This window comes from Ictalurus furcatus, chromosome 27, assembly GCF_023375685.1.
Source record: "Ictalurus furcatus strain D&B chromosome 27, Billie_1.0, whole genome shotgun sequence".
Lineage (NCBI taxonomy): Eukaryota > Metazoa > Chordata > Actinopteri > Siluriformes > Ictaluridae > Ictalurus > Ictalurus furcatus.
Genome location: NC_071281.1, coordinates 12,711,783 through 12,733,024, shown reverse-complemented (window position 1 = coordinate 12,733,024; position 21,242 = coordinate 12,711,783). Strand labels below are relative to the sequence as shown.

The 21,242-nt window shown below is 38.2% G+C and overlaps 1 protein-coding gene across 4 annotated transcripts in view; it reads left to right on the top strand.

The window, feature by feature from the left end:
- The window catches only part of coro2ba (coronin, actin binding protein, 2Ba), a 55,256-nt gene that overhangs the window by 12,374 nt on the left and 21,640 nt on the right, over nucleotides 1–21,242 (top strand). Inside the window, exons 1-3 of one of the 4 annotated variants that reach the window (XM_053616582.1) lie at nucleotides 5,325–5,544; nucleotides 7,776–8,002; nucleotides 18,516–18,716. In XM_053616582.1, the coding sequence (XP_053472557.1) occupies nucleotides 18,516–18,716 (201 nt within the window). In that variant the 5' untranslated portion in view covers nucleotides 5,325–5,544; nucleotides 7,776–8,002. Of the gene's footprint in view, nucleotides 1–5,324; nucleotides 5,545–7,529; nucleotides 8,003–16,137; nucleotides 16,285–18,515; nucleotides 18,717–21,242 lie in introns of those variants that run through there. The other 3 variants (XM_053616581.1, XM_053616580.1, XM_053616579.1) reach the window with 3 other exon arrangements.

Below are 21,242 nucleotides of genomic sequence, written 5' to 3'. Positions count from 1 at the left end.
AGAATTAAATATATTACAGAGGCACTTCTACAGCACAGCTCATGATTATAATTCGATTCTCAACTTCGAATGCGCTAAGAGCAACCACGGCTGAACGAGCAGTGAGGCCATGTGGAAGTATTATGCTATAGCCAGACACTTTTTGTTATGCCAGTTACTGTAGGTGAGCACCGTCCTCACGGTCATCACTCTAAAGTTTTTGTTTCAATTTGACATGGTTCAGTTCCTCTATTCGTGTTGAGATCCATCTATTGAGGCATTTGAGTGTTTTCCGTTTAATTTGGTCATCAGGATTCCCTTCATAGTTCCTATGGAAACCCAATGGGGGTGTTGGTTAGTTTAAAAAAACTCAGACACAAAGAGTTTGTATTTAACTAAAGATCTTTCCAAATCAAAGTTCATTAGAATGCACTGCACTGATGGCTATGTGAGAAGACTGGCTTTGTCGATGCATGTTATATATGTGTTGTATATACTGTATTCTCAAATCAATTACAAATGCCAGATGACTATCTAATGATAGGACAAGTTATTATAGAAATATATGTATATTGGGGGCTCTTGGCTTAGTGGTTAGCATTTTTGCCTCACACCTCCAGGATTGGCGGTTTGAATCCCGCCTCCGCTCTGTGTATGTGGAGTTTGCATGTTCTCCCCGTGCTTCAGAGGTTTCCTCCAAGTACTCCAGTTTCCTCCCCCAGATTGGCATTTCCAAATTGTGTGTGAATGTGTGTGTGTGATTGTGCCTTGCGATGGGTTGGCATCCTGTCCATGGTGTCCCCCACATTGTGGCCCGTGTTCCCTGGGATAGGCTCCAGGCTCTAGAACTCTAGAACACTTTTCTCTTCTCATAATGCTTTAAAAAATAATAAATACCATATCTGACCTTAAGCAGAAAAATGTTGACCATTTTCGTTCGTACACAGTGGAACCTGGATTTTTTTCAATTACAGTTTGGATCAGGAGTTCAAAGGAAGGCGAGTCATCAATGTAATAAAATGGAAGATCAATGTCTTGTGAAATGAAGCTTTTTAAGATATCAGGGAGTAAAAGTGTGGTTTGTCAATTTGTCCTTGGAGGTACATTGTGCTTTTCTGGCCATGGTGTGGCCAAATGTGTGGTACAGGATAGCATCTTAATTGCCTCCTCAACTCTGACATAAAATCACATCTTTGAGAGAAATTCATGCAGATACAATGAAACATATCTGCCTCATGCTGATATAAATGATCATTAGATAATGGGTTCCCTTCTGGTTTCTCTCAAGTTTTCTTCCTCATGAGTTTCTCCTTGTGATTTCTGCCACTGTGATTGCTCACTAGGGACCTCATTATACATCCAGATTTCGGTAAAACTTCTTTGTGAAGTAGCATTTCAGTATTTGAAACTATAGAGCAACTATTATAAAATAATGTAATTATGTGTGCATTTATTTTGCGAGGAGCAAATCACATATTCTGAACGTGCAGAATTCAGTGATGTCACCCCTTAGTGTACTGTACTCTTGTCATGCCTTGTCACCCAAAGTTCTCTATGTGGCTTTTGCAGTGTTTCATTGGTTTAAAGAGAGGCATGCAGGATCATTATTTGCAATAAATCCAAATCGATCGCTCATGCTCATTAGTATTCCTATAAATTAGGCATGAGATCATATTGGCACCATATGCAATGTGTGTGTGTGTGTGTGTGTGTGTGTGTGTGTGTGTGTGTGTGTGGGGAGGGGGGGAAGGGGGGGGGTACGAGAGTGAATGAGTAAGGGAGAGCAGTAAGAGTTCACATTCCTTCCCAACATTCTTTGGCTCTTAGTGCTGTTTTTCAAGCGTCCTGCACCTCATCTCTGCGCCAAGCTGTTTCTTTTCTCAGAGAATGCATCGGTGAGAAAGATATGGGAAAAGCAAGAAGTGTGTGTTTGTGCAAAAAGGAAAGCAATGTTACAAAGTCCACAGAGCTTTCAGTGTGGGAAAAACACATTTCTACATTATTCACATTCAATAGAGTAGGGGGATGCATAGACTAGTCATACACTCACTATTCGCTGCTGTATACAGTATATAACATCTTTTTATAAATATATATTTTCTTTTGCTTTTATGGAACATTGCCACTTTGATATCACTGTGTATGAAGTGTAAAGGTGTGTAAAAGTTTCATTCCAATCCTGCCCACTTCTGAAGGAATTCCTTCCACAGTTATTTTTGTTGTACGTTAAAGCTAAATAAAAATTAAAATAATATTCTTGTATTTGGGAATAGAAAATTCTGTATGAAAGGGTGCATTCAGTGCCATGAGTTGCACATCACTATCCAATCCCACTCATGCTAGCTGACCGAGGATGATCCAGAATAATTTTCAGCAGTTCCTGAGTCAAAAACCTCCCACCCACTACAGCAGACACAGTATCCTCTATCCAATGAAAGCCACTCACTGAGCTATAATGAGGGCTCTGATGATGGACATGATCTTCAATGCTGCACACTCTCAACTCCAGATTCTGCAGTTTGTCCACGAGTGCATTTTAAGAATTGGTATAATACATCCATTGGTATAGTGACATGATACAGATTTATTATTGTACCCTTTTATAGCACAGATTTATTTATTTTCATGTGCAAAATAAATAGTGTATCCTAATTGTAGCCTGTGCGTGGTTTTTCATTAAAGTGCATTTAGGCACATTTTTCACCACTGTTCATTAATACTAATAAAATAGCCTAAAATAGTGATTTTGTATCAGCCTATGCTTTAACTAGGATAAATACGACTCGTCGGCTACTTTATTTTTAATTGCTGGTCGAGCCTTGCTTCAGATAAAATGCAATAAGCAGAAATCTATTTTTTTTTTCAATTTCAATTTATTTGTACAGCCTTTTTACAATGGACATTGTCTCAAAGCAGCTTTACAGAAACATATAACCACGGTATACAGATTTTAAATGTGCAAATTTATCCCAATTGAGCAAGCCGGTGGCGACAGTGGCAAGGAAAACCCCCTAACATGTTAAGAGGAAGAAACCTTGAGAGGAACCAGACTCATAAGGGAACCCATCCTCATCTGGGTAACAACAGATAGTGTACAATGAAGTCTGTTTGGCCTTAGAAGCAACCGTAGTCCCAGAAATCAATGTGTATATCAGACAGGTGAATACAGAAATGGCATGACTAAGGGGTTCAGTGGTTAGGATAGGGTTTGCTCTAAACAAGTTTCTATTTCCCTGAGCAGAGGACTGGCTGGTGTAGGTGAAACCGAATGTTTCTGAGCCTCTAGCATCGTTTTTCAGTACAGGGACTATACTTGTGAAACAATCATCAGGGAAATTCAAGAAAAAATTCAAACCATAAAATGTTTTGTGTATATCCATTGGCAAGTTTTAGATCCTCCTTCTCTCATTTACTGTCTCTTTGCCTGCTAGCTTGTTCGGTGAGATTGAGTTAATATTATTCTGTCTGACAGCCCATGCATATGTACCGAATACAGAAGGTGAGAACAAAGGAATAATTCTGTATACGAATGAAATGCTAAGCCCACAGACAGGTTTGATCATTCATATGATAAATCAGTTTCATTCTGTGCTCACAGGGAAAAACAAGCTGTTAGGTTATAGGCTTTAAGAGTTTAAAAATTATATATAAATATACAGTACTGTGCAAAAGTTTTAGGCACATGCAAAGAAATTCTATAGAACAAAGATGCCTTCAGAATAATGAAATTAAATGTTTCTACATTTAAAAGAAATACCTTAAAGAGCAGTGAACAGTCGTAAATGAAACAAAGTCAACATTTAGTGTGACAAAAAAATAAAAACAGTAGTCTCCAGTACAATTAGTGCAGTTTTATAAGGAAATGAGCTGTACGTTTTATTGAGCGTCTTGCAGAACCAGTCATGGTTCTTCTGGAGTTTGTACTAAAAATATAGGGTGGCTAAAACTTTTGCACAGTACTATATATCTCCCAATATAGCGCAAGATAATTCTGACTGAGTAATAGTAGTTGTTAAATCAATAACCAATAATCTTGGGATATCCAAAGCCATGGACACAAAATAAATATGTTAAAAAAGGAAAAAAAGCCAAGATATGGTGGTGTGGTGGCTTAACTATTACAGCAAGGAATGACACAATTCACTGACACAGTCTCTGAATATCTTTAGTACTCTCAATAATTTAGATCTAAGAAAGATAAACACCCAAGGTATGCTAAAGCAGTGGCCAGAGGCAAGACATAGAATTGTTTGAAACCCTGAGTATTGGTTACTTTTTCAGTAAAAGAAAAGTCAAATGTCTAAACGACATCTCAGCATGACAATGAAAGCTACAAGGCTAGCTAATGTGGTATTTAGAGCCTACAGGTTGTAATGAGATGATGAGGGATGTGACCAGAATCATCTATATCTTACAAGCTGACAGAACACAACACAGGTTTTTGTATTATTTATCCTAAATGGATCATTAGCATGTCATTGTGGAGCCTAATGTTGTTTTGTTCTTCTTTTTGTTTTTGTTTTTTTGGGGTTTTTTTTTGCCTGAGACCCACACTCCTTCTAGAATCGCCTGTGGTTATGGCATCACCATTGCATCAGGGAACTGCAGGATTACTAGAGATTGACAGAAAGTGCAACTGGGTCACATGGCACTATTGATGACACATGACACAATGCATTCTGCAAAAGACAAAATCAGTTCCAGCCAAATTATACCCAGGTGAAATATCAAGTGCCACACATTGAGAGCCACTCATACAGTAAATATGCAAAATGTATCACTTATTTTTTTTAAAAACTTCATGATATGATTAAAATGCTATTTTTCAATTTTCTCTTTCACCCAAGGCAGTCAACTACACAGTGCACTAATCTACAAGGCAGCTCTGGGAATAGTTATGATTAAAATGACGCACAGATGCCACATCTGTGCTCTTGTCTTTGTAAAGACATGAAGTCCTTACAGTTTATAATCTGGTATAAATGCAGAGCTGCACTATAGCGACACGGTGTAAACTGGTTATCAGCAAAATCATCTCACTGGGGTAGGCCCTGTGGTTTCACAATTACAGTGGTGTCAGCAAATCCTCGACAGTGAAAAGAAATCAATTATCTCTTCTCCTCCTCTTCCAGCACCAAGTAAACACAACCATATGGGGCTCAAAGACTCTGTTTACCAATAAAAAGAAATGGTGAATGGTGTTAAATGAGACTGGTTAAAAGGCAATGGGTGTACCCACCCTACCTTTAAACCCTCTACTCTCATAGAGAGTGCTCGTTAAAATTAACCCAGGTTTTAAAGCTAAAAATTCTTAGCCTGATTTCTTTGACTGCAATACTTGGCATAAAATTCAAGCAAAGATTCTCAACCTGGTTTCTTCTGAGTTCTCCAGGTTTCTTCCCACCTCCCAAAAACATGCCAGTAGGTGGACTGAGTGAAGAGTGTATAATGCCCTGAGATGAACCGGCATCCCAGTCAGGGTCAGGGTTCCACCTTACACCTAGTTTTCCTGGGATAAGTTTCAGCTCCATCAACATCCTGACGAGGATAATGCGGTTATTGAAAGTGAGTGATAGTGACTATATAATGCAAATTAAAAACCAGTCCCTTCAGGATTTTGTGATTTTGCGATCACAGAAGGTCTTGATCACATTAAGAGCTTGCAATTTGTAAATATTACAGCAGATTTTCCACAGATTTGGGCCAAGATATGTTACAACACACCATGATACACCATGCGTATTCAACCAAAGCCCTCTTCAATTCACATGCATCAAACATGAGTACAGCAAAAAGGTCTCATTTACCAACAAACATCACTGCGAATGATCGTGCAAAACAATTTCGTGAAATTGCAGTATTACCAATTCAAGTAATTTTCCGCAAAAAAAAAACGCAGCAAACTGCATCACAAATTTTGAAAAAAAAAACCACCACCACAGCAAAATCAAGCATTTTGCACCGCAACAATCACAAAAACACTCTGCAAAATCCTGTACGGACTGAAAAACTACAGTTGTTAAAGGTCTTAGGGTAAAATAATGGCAGAATGTCTACCCAAAACAGTTTTTTAAATCTACAGTACAGTGCAAAGGAATTTCTCTTTATAAATTAATTATAAAAAATAATAAAAATGACTAATTCCTTGCACCTGAAAGAAGTACAGCCAAAGACCGCAGTCCCACTGTTTTTTATTTTCCCATTACTGGAAAAAGTGTCAGTTTTTGTTGGTGGTTATTATCCATACACTACACAGATGTGACCTGTAAAGATTAGATTCGCAAATACTGGAGTATTCATTTAGTAGATTTGATCATTGTTGTCAAAACCACTAAATAAGGTAGGGTGCACATTTCCTTATGATCCATTATTAGGCATCCCAAGGATCTAACCTTGTGCTGTACTATTCACCTTGATATTGAGCTTGTGCTTTGCTGTAGATGCATCAAGGTACAGTATGCTTTGCTGGCAGTAACACTGAAATGAGATACGGATAGGCTTGAAAAATAGCCAAGTAGAAAGACAACAGTCTAATATGACATTACGGAAGGTGCTATCACAGTGCTTATTCAGGTCTGGCTCCAGATTTCACAGTTGCCTTCATAGCTCAATGTTTCTGGTCGACTTTTAGCTGTGATTTATTTTTGTAATTCCTGCAACAAGATAAAATCATGAATGCAAGAAAGATCTTTTTTCCCTATCTAAATTGATCACCAGTTCAAGATGTTAACCAACGTTCAGTCCTGTTTTTTTTTTTTTTGACGTACCCATTTAATTCTAGGGATGCACCATTGCAACCTTGTGTAATAGAAAAGGTGTGTTTGGGGAACAGATGTGGTCTTTGGCTTGATGTCCCAGGACAGATGGTGTGTATCAGGGCTAGTCGAAGCCCTGAAGCTTCTTTCCTCACTCCGGCATGAAGAACCAGGCTGTTCTCATATACAGAAAGCCAGAAACAGCAGGCAAAGAACTCACAAAAGTCGGGCCATAATCCATATTGGAAAGGACTTTCTCCAAAAAGGAACAAAAGAGAGAATGGTCGAGTTGCACTGGATTTTAAATTTCATTTTTCAACATATATGAACATATAAAATAGCTGTTTTATAAAGCACTTCATATTGTTTTATGTGAGTAGTTGCAAAAGATTAGCAGTCGTTGAATAAAAATGTCAGTTTGTCTGGTAACTTCTACAAGATAATATAATTAAAAACTAAAAAAATGCAGATTGGTTTAGAAATAGTTTTACACAATGCATGTACATTTTCTGGTGCTTACATGCTGATAAAGAGAGTACAAAAAGAATTAGCTATAGATTGAGTCCATTTGCATACTAGTAACAAATTGAATCTAAACATTTTCAGAAGGACAGGAAATCAGACATATTACATCTAAGAATAACTCTGGTCTTATAACAGCCCATTTCTGCAAAATGCTCTGTGTGTGTGTGTGTGTGTGTGTGTGTGTGTGTGTGTGTGGGCGGGTGGGTGGGTGTTTTCAGGCAAATTGCCACGTCTGAGCTTTCGTCTTGAGCTGTCGCCCAGATGGTCCTCATTCCAAGTGGTGCTCCTCTTTTGTTGCTTGTGGTGCACCATTGGCAGCTCAAACTGTGCTAAGCTGTCAAGACTTTAATAACTAATAAAAACAGCAGTGGACCACCAATCTATACCGGATCATATCACACAAAGAAATGCATTCCTGCATATGCACAATTGAGTAATATATTTTTTATGAGATTAGCATGCCATTATTTCATTAATACATCTATCTATCCATCCATTTTCCATTATCCTACACAGGAGTCTATCCTAAGGAACTCGGGGCACAAGGCAGGGGACACCACAGCACAATCACATACACATTCACACACTGTGGACAATTTGGAAATACCAATCAGCCTACAATGCATGTCTTTGAACTTTGCGAGGAAACCAGAGTACCCGGATGAAACCTGCAAAGCACGGGGAGAACATGCAAACTCCACGCTCAGAGGACGAAGGCGGGTATCAAACCCCCAACCCTGGAGGTGCGAGGCAAAGTCACCCTTCATAAATACATATAAAATGATAACTAAATTCATGATAACTAAAGTTAGTGACTATAAAATGCTTTACATTGTCTAATGATTAATTAATTGTCTATATGACTCGATTGGTTGATAGACAGGTTAGTCTCAGCATGATGCTGTCTGGAAGACCTTCATGACAATTATGGTGACAGACAAACACCCCACCCCTGTATCTATTACTGACAAGTACCTCCACTTCCTTTCTCACCTCATATCTTTGTCCCTTCATCTCCCTCCATCATCCACAACACACTCACACAGACAGTAATCCCCATTAGTCCATCTGTTACCCAGCTACCAGCTCATTACACACACTCTTCTCACTAATGCTCACTAATATAATACACAGACATACAAAAACAAACACATGAGAATTAAATAAAAATTATTTCTTATTTAAAGTCTATTTCACACTATATATATATATATATATACCAGTGAATGAAATAGACTTCAATTCTAAATCTCAATTTAATGCCTGATTATGTTTCACATGCTTTGCTCATGCTTTGTTCAATTATTTTCCAATTGTAAGGATAATAAAAGCTAATTAAGCTGTGTTATTAAGGGGAACGTTGGAAACATCACCAGAGCATGCAGATTTATAGGTGTAGATGACTGAAAGGCTGAAGTGAAGCTAGTGGGCAGGAGGGAGGATGTGGTTAAGTTTCAATAGGGAGGATCTCCTTCTTCAAGAGTGTGTCCTTGACCATCTGCCACACACCACCATTTGCAACATTCTGCATTTTTTTTTCAAGAACACTTGCTTTTCCTCCTTTGTCTGCTTGTAGAGTCACAAATTGCCTTTAATAACTGAATGCATTGCAGCAGGTTCACATGAGATCAAGATTGTTACCTCTCTCTCTCTCTCACTCTCTCTCTCTCTCTCTCTCTCTCTCTCTCTCTCTCTCTCACACACACACACACACACACACACACACACAACAGGAATAATGTCAGCTTGCTGTGTGAAAATTTCAGCTTGCTGTGTGAAAACACATATTTTTCCAATATATTTTCCTGTAATTTCCGTGCTAATCTTCTCCCACATTACTTCTCACCTGATTATGGCCTATTACTCAACTGTCAATCAATCTAGGAAGGAAAAGGCAAACATGTGGTTCATCCTTGTCACTGAATTTTCAACACAGCTGTAGTGCAGCTGACCTGAACAAGAACGCATTTTAACTGCATTATTGTATATACAGGGATTATATAGTGTCATTGTGAATGATAGGGAGAAGGATAATGCTATCATTCTCACCTAAGTAGCACAACCAATTATCCAGTCCTGGACTCAAGGCCTGGCTGTGTCATCATTAGGATTCCTGGATTACATCATTAGGATGTTCGCTTAGACTTGGCAGAAACCCCAGTTTCAGTTTTTTATTAATTGTTTTATACATGGAATGACTGTTCAGTTTTCAATCATGCAAAATTGAAGGTTGAGTAACCATTGATTGTACAGATCCTGCTTTAGCTGTATTGTTAAAAAATCTTTCATTCATTTTTTCATTCATTCATTCATTTATCTTCAGTTAGGTACGTTAGCATGCACGTTCTGAGGCTCATGGGAACCACATCATCTTTGCAATATAGAGTATATTTAGCACTGTGTTAAAAACCTTGACCCAAATATTCTATTTAAACGGAATTATCCTTTCAACAGGAGCATGAGGTAAATAAATCATAATTTCCCTCTCATCTGCTTCATTTCAAAACAATTTCATGCCATATGTCATTTTGCTATAGCTCGTTACATGCATAGGAAAAGTGATCATCTTTAGCTGTGATTTAGATATCTATAGTCTGATTTCATACTGTGTTAGTACATATTTAAAAGATTATATACAGTTGCTAATTCCCTTTATTATTCATCATACTTTTTGCTAGCAGACAAAGCTGCTATGATCTTGTAGATAAGTTAAACTCTTGTTAATGCATCCTAGAAAGCTATAAAGCTGGTTATGTCCTGCAGTAATACTTAGTGTAATTAATTAGTCTGTCTTGATTTAGTGTAGACTACCAGTCTCACTTCTGAAGAATACCTAGCATTAGTGTTAGCTATCAGTGACCAGAATGCTAGCATTACTATTATCAGGTAAGTAGCACAACTTACAAAATTTATTTTGTAAAAAAAAAAATATTCTATTTTGATTCATTTTGCAGTTCTAGTAGTTTATTTTGAAGCTCCCCCCTCACTGCATAGCTGGTAACATTCCCTATCACACATTAAACAGTTTCATGTCCAGAAATATACCTTTACGCAATAAACTCTACTCACCCTGCAACCATGTTTATTTCATGTTTATTGAGATCAATCTCCACATCCCAATGGGACTTCAACATCAAAATATGATTTGGAGAGTGAGAGAGGAATTTAGACACCTCTTAAACTTGCATTTCACTGAGACTTGTTAATCCATATCATTGTTTGTGTGTGTGTGTGTGTTGAGGGGGAACTGGTGCTACAACACAAAACCATCATAGAGGGGATTATTTTAGTAGCGTGAGTACATGATTATTTTAGTAGTGTGAGTCAGAATGACAATGCTTATATTTGAGATAAATAAATCAGCAGGACTTATTGAAACATCTGCTGTTAAGAGTGCATTGTGGTCCTCTTTCATTCCCTTTGGGACTTTCTTCGGTCCAGGGTTGCCAGGTCTCAGCAAGATTTGCAGCCCAAATACAAAAGTCACACAAAAAGAACTGAATCTAGCACAAAATATGTACGCATTTTTTTTTCTTCTTTTTCTCAGACTTTGCATGGGAATCAAGTTCACTGGTGTCAGGTTTGTAGGAAGAGACGGATGCAAATGCAGAACTGAAGTGGAATGTTTAATAATGTACAAAACAAAACACAAAACAGGACTTCTAGAACACGTGGCAAGGTACAAATATAACAAAACATGAAACAAAAGCGAGAGTACCGTGATACAGATAGACATACCAAACAATGCAAGACAACCCATGCAGTGCAGAACGTGACTATTTATAGACACCAGTGCTAATGAGCCAAAATGTGAATCAGGTGAAACAAGACATGTGACTCGTTGCAGTGGCTGATGGGAATCATAGTCTCTAGTTCTTCTCCGATGTTTACGTGACAACTGGTGAACACACATTTTTGATTTGTAATCAAAAATCTTTTTGTCATTGCCTGGTATGGATATTATCCACACCATAATCCCTCTTTCCTTTTTAAATATATTTTATTGTGAATATTTCAGAATATATTACGATTGTCAGTAGAACATATAAGCATCAATGCAGAGATTCACTTTGTAAATACTGTACATTATACCAAAATTGTCAGCAGTACATACAGCATCCCGAACGACAAGATAGAGGTTCACTATTTACATGTAAATATACAAAAGTTTTACGTTAGCATTAATACTGTACCTCATCAGAAAAGCAAGAAAATTTAAAAATTCAAAGTCCCAAGTATATCCAAGGGTACTACTTCCTTTATATTATCTTTAGTTTTGAGTCTTTTCAAATGATTTACAATTTGTTTGTTTACAACATCAGAAGGTTTGTAACATTGGTTAATAACCATTTTACATCTGGTTTTCCAAATTTTAGACAGAACAAACAGCTAATCAGTACAATTCATGTAAATTATGTGGAACACTATCAAATATCCCATACACAACTCTCCTTGTAATACCTATCTTTAGTCCTATTGTTTGGACTTTTGTCCATATCTCTACTGATCTTTCACATTCCATTAAGAGGCGTGCTATAGTCCCATCATGATGGCAGTTGTGTATGGGACATTCTCTAGTGGTCAGATTGCAACTCCATTTTACAACGTCTCTCACTGGGAGTCTTCCTACTGATATTGGTCTGCACTGGGCCACAGCTGGATCAAAAACTACCAAAACAGCCAGAACTCTAGCCAAACTGTATCGCTGGTGTTTTTTGATAAAGTCTTTGAAAATACATTTTAAACACATTGATTACTTTCTTCACTGATTATTTTGTACTGAGGAGCTCCACCATAATGAGAATTGATTATTTCACTGTCAATGTCTTTGTTAGAAGAGTTCACCTGGTCAATGTTTAATTTTCTATGTTTGCAAGTGAAATCGCTGTCTGGGTTTGTTTATAATCACCCTTTCCTTCTCCCAGTATTTCAACAGATATGGTTTTGTATATTAAAGACACAATGTCTGCACTTACACTTTCTCTTTGTTTGCCATACTTTAGGTTATGTTTGCAGAAATTGTTCAGATTTAATATCGAATATGTGCTTTAAAACAACATATAGGGGCTATGGACTACTTTTAATCTACACCCCCACCCTCACCCCCACCCCAACCACAAACAAAACACCATCCATGAACATGTTTTTTCCACCTGCAACCTTTTTTCCATAATTATCCAAACTTGGTGTAAAGAAAATGCAACACTGGCAACCATGCCTGAGTCTATGTGAAAGAAATGTGTGTGTGTGTGTGTGTGTGTGTGTCTATTTTTTGTTTTGTTTTGTTTTATTAGTGCCATCAGTGACACCTTTAGTTTACATCTGTTTTGGTTGTGGCTGAGTTTGCAGCATGGCTTCCTAGTACAGCGTTTGTGTTGGTGTTTCCCAGTGTCATCAGAAATGCTCAAATTCTGTGTGGTATTGGAATGTCAGACATCATTGGCAAACACAATCTCCAAAGTACAAAGTGTCAGTGGGCAGTGTGTTATCTGGCTCTTTCCCAGCTGTAGCTGAGATTGTGAGAGTAGCTCCGGGCCACAGCTGGATCAAAAGCTGCCAAAACAGCCAGAACTCAGGATCTGTTAGTTATCACATGCTGAGAGGGAACGCCATCTCCGGAGCCTCTCCTTCCATGAGGGGCAGAGAGGGTCTGCAGCTGGAACTCTGAGGTCTTCACAAAAGCCCTGAACAGTGGCATTGCAAGGGGCCGATTGCAGCCTAATGTAGGCTTTTCAGTCACTTTTTGTTTTCCGTTCCAAACACCCAGGACACATGCTTCCTCTTTTGAATTTGAATGGCATTGAATAAAAGAGATTTAATTTTAGTGATTTAAGAGATCCAGTCATTTTTATGGCATGTTTATGAATGATTACAGGGTTTGGCAGCCAGCCTGGGCAAGAGTAAATTAGCCCTGTGTTTCAAGGGTCCATTTTGTTGATTGCCAACAGAAAGAGAGATTTTTTTGGGGTGCCCATATTGCAACCAAGAGCAGTAGGTATTTTCACAGCATCAGGAATGATCTATTTGTTTATGCTTCAGTGATCAGACCGGACTTTGGGGTGACGTTTAGTTTTGAAAGTGGTTGGAGTTTTGCACGGCAGGTTTGTATAATGATGGAACCTGATATATTAATAACACACATGGAGATTTGGTATTCTCAGAGCATTTCTTGTGAAAATGAAAACTGCTTTGTTTAGCATCATTACAGTGTCCAGCTGAGAGGGAGAGAGAGGGAGAGAGAGAATTAAGACAGAGAAGAGAAAACAGCATAGGAGCACTAACTGCAGGCGAAATGTGGAAAAATCAATAAACCAAGTGAATTCGCTGGAATGCTTTGGCCCTCAGCTAGCACACATGTGGAGTCAAACATTTTTCTCATCCTTGAAGACGGTGCATGTGCTTCACATAATAATATACCCACCTGTGCATACACACCTGCTTAATCATGCTGTATATATTTACTGTATATGCATGTGTACTAATCAGCATAACCTTTGCCAATGCACACTGCATCCACTATGGAAGCATATATTATTCCAACTCTATGCTGTGAACACTTAATCAATACTGCAGAGATGTTTGCCTGGAGGCCTGGATGATCCCTATGGAGCAGAAAGGGCCTTGAGTTCGCTCTTATGCGAAGAACTGAGGCATCACAAGCCTGCAGGAAGTAACGGTCACTAACAAGGATTAGCAAATCAAATCAAGGCTAGAAAATCTAGGAATAACAAATGAAGTATATGCTACTTGAGGCCATGGTCTTGCATTGCTGTAGTCACTAATTATCACATGATAAAAGCAAGTTCATGTAAGCATCTGATTACTGTATAATGATAACATATATCTGAATCTTAGTTGTGTCTTGTATTGGAAAAGCACTTTTAAGCTTTTTCCTCAAAAACAAAGCTCAAAAACATAATACACTTTACGTTATACAGTAATTCAGGGGCTGTGTTGGTTATGCAGCAGAACATCATAACATTGACATTTTGGGGGTGTGGCAGACAGGGAGAGCTAGAAGAAGATTGATCTAGGAATATTGCAGATACCTCTGTTAATGGCTTGCGGTTAAAACAGCATTGGCTACATTTACTTGTGCATCAATATTCCAATAATAATAGGAATTCGCCAATGTTCTAATTAATACCAAGTCTTGTAAATGCTGCAATCTGATTTCCTAATTCGGTTTAAGACAATATTCTGATACCCACCCCGGAATATGCCTGTTTTAACCAGAAATTTGTTGCATGTAAACACAGTATTCAGAAAATCCACTGAAAGGAGATAAATGCGCATGCTTAGTCTACAAAGAATTGTGGGTGCTAACAGATGCTTAGCTGTAGGCTAGGTATTTAGGAATGGCAACTCAGGCAGACTTGTATACAACTCTTGTATACAGACTATACAACCATGTATATAGGAATATTCCGATGCCTGTACGCATATAAACATCGTATGTGGAATATGAATACAACCTGAACATAGACCTTAAATGGCATTTGATGTGCATGTAGATGTAGTCAGTGTTACAACTAATAAGTAAGAAAATCCATTATATTTATACCCCCTGTAATATACTCAGGAATAAGTATAACATTAGAAAAGCCTCTAGGAAATAAAATATTACATGAATAAAGGAGGAAATTAATGTATTGTGGAACCAGTTCTGCACTTATGATAACAAGCAAAAAGGTCCATTAATACAACAGGATTTTAGTTTGTTTTGGGTGGGGGCCAAGTTACACTTTAACCTTTTGACCTTGTCTTATTTTTCAGTTATTCATCTTTAAGCACATTATTGAATTCAATAACATCTATGAATTATTCAGTAAGTACAGTACAACGTATAGGAAAACCATATGCATTTAGGAGCATGAGGTAGTCTGGAGTTGACAGTTTCTGAGAGTTTAAGAGGTTATGTTGAATTTCCCCTTAAGTATTCTGTAAAATTGAGTTTGGCGCACAAGAAAAGCGCATGTGGGTTTGTTAAGTGAAATTGTCATACTTTCATAACACACTTAAGTATTGAATTTCCCTTTCCCTAAAAAAAATTGTGTTGATTTAACTGCCTTAATTTCCCACAGGATGAAGCAGGAAAACTATACCTCCAGATTATTGGGCAGGTAGAAAAGCTGAAAATATTGCCAACTTGTGTTTCTTTATTACTTCTGGTGTTGTTGAAATCTCAAGCATTGATTTTCTGTTATTTCCTCCATTTTTTTTCTTTGCTTTGCTGTAGTTATTGTGGAATTAACTTTGCCCTTCAAAATGAGTTTTCTTTTGTCGTGTTGTTCCAACAGAATGTGTTTTTCTTCTCTAGTCCAGATCTTTTTTCCAATGTTTTCCATGTTGTCAGTTTCTAACATAATATTGCTAAACTTGCTAAATTCTTAAGAATAAGTTGATATATAGAATTAGTACTGATATTATCTTTAGTTTATGAAAAAACATATGATGTTTAACCTGGAATTGAACTTCAACCTGCCATTAAAACACTGAACATCAGAGAAAGGATTGAGAAAACATCTTAGCTATGTGAAAATAATATATTAATTTTGACTCTTAAGGAGAAACATTAAGGTGTTTTCTCAATATCAAGGACACTGTAAATGCTTAGTATGACATATTAAAGAAATCAGATCAGATAAAAGCAGATGAGACAGTGCACCCCCACTGAGTGAAATCCAGACTTAGTGACAAAGATTATGTGGAGACTGCTTGTAGAGCAGAGCAATATTTAATAAAGTGTAGAGATGGAGATTCTGCAATATTTATCCGGTACAGTAGTACTGCAGCTGGAGCTGGGGCTGTGACAAAGGGAGGGAGTAAAAAGAGAGAGGATGGGAGGGATAGAGGGTGGGTGCAGGAGGAGAAGCCTGGAAGGAAAGAGGAAGACGGAAACCAGTGAGAAGCAATAGGCCGACTAACTGGATGGTCTTGAAGAGCTGGAGGGGATACAGACTAGTTTTCCTTCTGTGAGGCATAGCTTAAAGATTGTAGACAAGCAAATTAAAGAAGCTGGAAGGTAAGATACTGGCACAATGATACATTTGGGAAATGTTTACTTACTTACATATGCAGTGGTTTAGTTATGGACACTTAATATTGTGAATGGGGTTACAGGGAAGCAACTGATCATGAGCCTGGATATGTGACTGCTGGGTAATGTGTGTGTGTGTGTGTGTGTGTGTGTGTGTGTGTGTGTGTGTGTGTCAGGGGATTGTTTGAGTGAATGTCTGTGATAACACATGAATGGATATCTTTGTGAGCAGGATGCTTCTCTATAGCTCAAGGCCTCTTTTTGGATGTTGATCATGTACTAATAAACAGGAAGACATTATGCTGTGTCTTTATGTCAGTTCACATGTACATACACTCACACACACACACACACACACACACACACACACACACACACACACACACACTTTTGTCTTACTATCCTTGTGAAGACCTTCCATTGACATAACTATTATTGCAGGTAGCTCAGAAAAAGTTAACCAAAAGGTTTTCTTCTTATTATTCTCTCTCTTCCTTTTCTTCTTCTTCTTCTTCTTCTTCTTCTTATTATTATTATTATTTAAAAAGCAATTTTCCTCATTGGGTCCAGTCAAATGTTCCTACAAGGTCAAAACTGTCAGATATTCAATCAATGTGGTCCCCATCAATATATGTGCACGAGTGCACACACACACACACACACACACACACACACACACACACACACAGTTAGAAAAGGAGAGCCCAAATGTCTTGTTCTTTGCAGATTAATGTGTCTGCCTCTTCTGTCTCCTCTGCAGAGAACAAAATAATTAGCCGCCCCCTCTTTAGTATGCTAACTCACATGTTACAGCACAATTAATAGCAGGGCTTGAGTGTGAGTGGCCCACACACACACACACACATACATGCCATTTCTACCTGTAATCATGAGTGATTTCATTCTTGAAAGTAAATAGGGACAAACTGAGATGATAAATCACTGAGTTGCCACTTCCTCTTGTTCAAATCTTGAGTCTTGGCCAATTCTGTGTGGTTTCAAGCAGCACAGTCTCAGTCTCCCTCATTAGTGCAGGAATCCTGCTTACACATCCGTTTTCTGGCACTGGGTATGTTTTGGGAGTTTTTAGACGTGTCCTGTACGAGTGGCAGTAGGCTTTACCGGCTTTTTAGTATCACCGGCTGGAAAATGGATCCAAATCAACATGAGACATTTTGAGAATTTATATAACACTTCTGTGCATGAAATTGCCTGATTTGGCTGATTCTGGGACGCCATGCGATACTTAGCAATGGTTTAGGCAGCATTAAAAACAGCATTACATTGTTCAATATTCTAATAATATTCTAAATGGTGTATTAATAGTAGTAAGTATTTAAAAAAATACCTTTTACGTTTAATGGGGAGCAGGCAAATATGTAATTGATAAATATGCAGTGCTCCTTCAGGCAGATTTGGGTGGCGGTGGTGGGGGTGTATTTAAGTACTGGTTTAGATTTTGGCCGCAGGTTTTGTTTAGTAATGTAATGGAAGTTGCACAATTTTTCACTTAAAAGCTTATTAATAATGCAAGCTAATGGTTTGTTTGACATTGTTTTAGGCATGCTGTTTAAACATTTACATACTGATACTAATCAATAGAAGTCTTGTGTCTTATATTTTACATGCACACACACACACACACACACACACACATGTACACATACCACTGCTGAAACACTCCTATATAGTAAAATATTTTACATGTTTTTTAATTAATATTTTTGAAGGCACCCCATATATTAATCAATATTCTTACACTACCAAACACTAGATCCTTTGTCTACTCATTTATTAAAAACATCATTCAACACCACTGTTTATGCATGTGCATTTATGTCTCTTGATTGACTCCATGCACTGCATATTTTTGGTTTTCCCTTCTCTGGTACGCTTGGCTTGGCTTATAAAGGGTTTAATGATTACTTGGATTAATAAGCTAAATAATCATCATTAAATCCTTTATAATATGAACCAACTGTGTTAGAGATTTAAATATGCAGTATATTCTATTGTTAGGACTAGAGTATGAAATTAAACTGACTTTGTATTATTTTTTGTAAAATACTACTTTTTGATTTTTTAAAAAATGCACAGTTCCAGAGCTGTGAGTTTCCAATCAAAAGTAACCAGGCAAGCTATAAAAAGCCCAAAATTAAATTAAGTCAGCATTTATGAGTGTTCTGATCTCCTCCTTTCCTGTTTGTGTGCTGCAGATGTCATGGCGTCCAACCTACCGAAGCTCCAAGTTTCGAAACGTCTACGGCAAAGTTGCCAACAGGGAGCACTGCTTCGAAGGCATATCCATCACCAAGAATGTCCATGACAACCACTTCTGCGCTGTCAACAGCAAGTTCTTGGCCATAGTGACAGAGAGCGCCGGAGGAGGGGCCTTCATCATTATCCCAGTCACTCAGGTAACCTCAGACACCAACAGCTAACACTGAGCTGGCATCAGCTTTCTGCCTGAGCATTTGTCTTGAAAATCAGCACAATGGGAGAATTAAATCACACCACAGAGGCACACTGAACTGGTGGCACACTTCAGTGTAACAGCTACAGCACCAGAAGTTTTATAGGTCCAGGCACAATTGTGTGGGTTGTACTTGTATCTAAACTCCAAATAACAGCCAAGTGTCTGTAGAACTGACATACATGAGCATGCGTGTGTTGGGAACAGAAATGGTTTCCTATCTCTGTCAGATCCAGGATTTAGTTTGATGTCACATTCCACTTTATGGAAAATGTCTTGTATACACTATATATTCTGTGGATGGTTAAGGGTTCTTCACTTTCTAAAGGGCTTTTGTTCAGAACCGTCTCTGATAGGGAAACCTTCTGCAGTATGGTTCTAGATAGAACCTTTAAGAATATGTTCTCTAGAATGATGCCATAGAATAACCATACTGTGGCTTCCTAAAGAATCATTTGATTAACGGATCTTTAGCATTTTGTTTCATGCCACAGACAACTAATCAAATCCTGCCATAAATGTTACCTTTATTGTGGAAAAAGTTTGTGGTGGAAAATGAGTCAACAACCAAAATATTCAAAGAACCCTGGACTAAAAAATTCTCTAAGACATCTTTTGCTGAGTCCTTGAACAAAGAGGGGGTCAATATTAAAAGTAACAGTGAGTATCTAGTGGCCTCCAGCTGCTTTAAGTACTCCAGTGCATCTCATCCTCATGGACTGCACCAGATTTGTCAGTTCTTGCTGTGAGATGTTACTCCACTCTTCCACCAAGGCATTTGCAAGTTCTCGATCATGTCTGAGGGGGACACACAGTTACATGTCATTTTCCACTGCAAGGACGATCAGCTGTCCTTCCTGTTTCCCTGTAGCACCGTCTTAGGTGTCTTATATTACAGACATTGCAGTTTATTACTCTGGAACAGGCCTATGGCATGTTCACACAGGTGAGCAGGAACCCTAGGCATCTTTCTTCTGGTGTTTTCAGAGTCAGTAGAAAGGTTTCTTTAGTGTCCTAAGTTATTGTAACTGTGACCTTAATTGCCTACCACCTGTAAACTGTTTGTGTCTTAAGGACTGTTCCACAGGTGCATGTGCAATAATTGTTTATGGTTCATTGAACAAGCATGAAAAACATTGTTTAAACCCTTTCCAATAAAGATCTGTAAAGCTTATTTGGACTTTACAAAATTATCTTTAAATTACAGTCACCTGGAAAAGGGATGTTTCTTTTTTTACTGAGTATATAAGGGCGCCAGAAATGTTTCTTCTGAATGACACCACAGAAAAAGACTGATTGACTTATTGATCTATGCAGTGTATTATTCAGGCAAAAACATTAAAAGACAAATGGGGGGGGGGGGGGGGGGGGAGTTTCTCTGTGGAACATAAAATGGTTCCATTAATGGTTTCTTATGGTTTCTAGAACCTGTCCTGTCACCTTTATTGTTTCAGAAATTCTGACTTTTAATAGTTATAAAAAATTCATGTATACACTCTTAAAAAAGGGTCTATAGATAGTAAATGGTTCTCATCTTTCTAAGGGGGTTCTAACTGAACTCCTCTATATAAAAAAAGGGAAAATCCTTTTGAATGGGTCTATGCAAAATAGATTTGTGTTTCCCACTGACAAAATCAAAAATCCTCAAGGGTCCTAGATTTAACCCCACGGAACAAACAATGTAATTAGGCATGTACTGATCTATTATCTGGGTAACAGTGTTAGGGCCAATACTGGCCTGAAAAACTGCATTGGTATTAACTGATGCACTTTCTGCTGAGAATATTTGTTGTGTTGACCTTGAAAATGAATACAAAACACAGCATGAGTCAAACTACCCTAGCATCATACCTCTGGGGTTTCGTATAACTAGGCGACAAAGAGTGTTGCCGAGAGTCAGCATGTTTACTGTGAGGATGTGATGGATCAGGATGGTTTCATACTGAAAATGAAAACGGTGCATCACTAAATACAAATGTCCCATTTCATGGTGATGTTTTTCGAACTAAAAGTACAAAAGTTCTACCTTTGAAGGTAGCACTATAATGACAAAAAAGTCACACAGCTGGTAGCATTTCTCCATTTTGATCTTGAGCTCAGGTTACTGTCTATGTGGAGCTTCACATGGTCTCCTTGTCTGCCTGGGTTTCCTCTGGGTTCTAAGGTTTCCTCTGGGTTTTCCATGTGTTTGCGTGGGTTTCTTCTGGGTTCTCTGGTTTCCTCCCACCTCCTAAAAACATGTGAATGAATGTCAATGAGTGTGCATATGTGTGCATGTGTATGGTGCCCTGCGATGGACTGGCGTCCCATTAAGGGTGTATTTAAGCCTCACGCCCAGTGTTGCCAGGATAGGCTCCAGACCCACTACAGCCCGGACCAAGATAAAGTGCTTACTGAAGATAAATTCATGATGGTACATGCTTTGTCCAGCCATGCTCTGGCTTACATCTTCTGGCAGCAAATCCCTCAG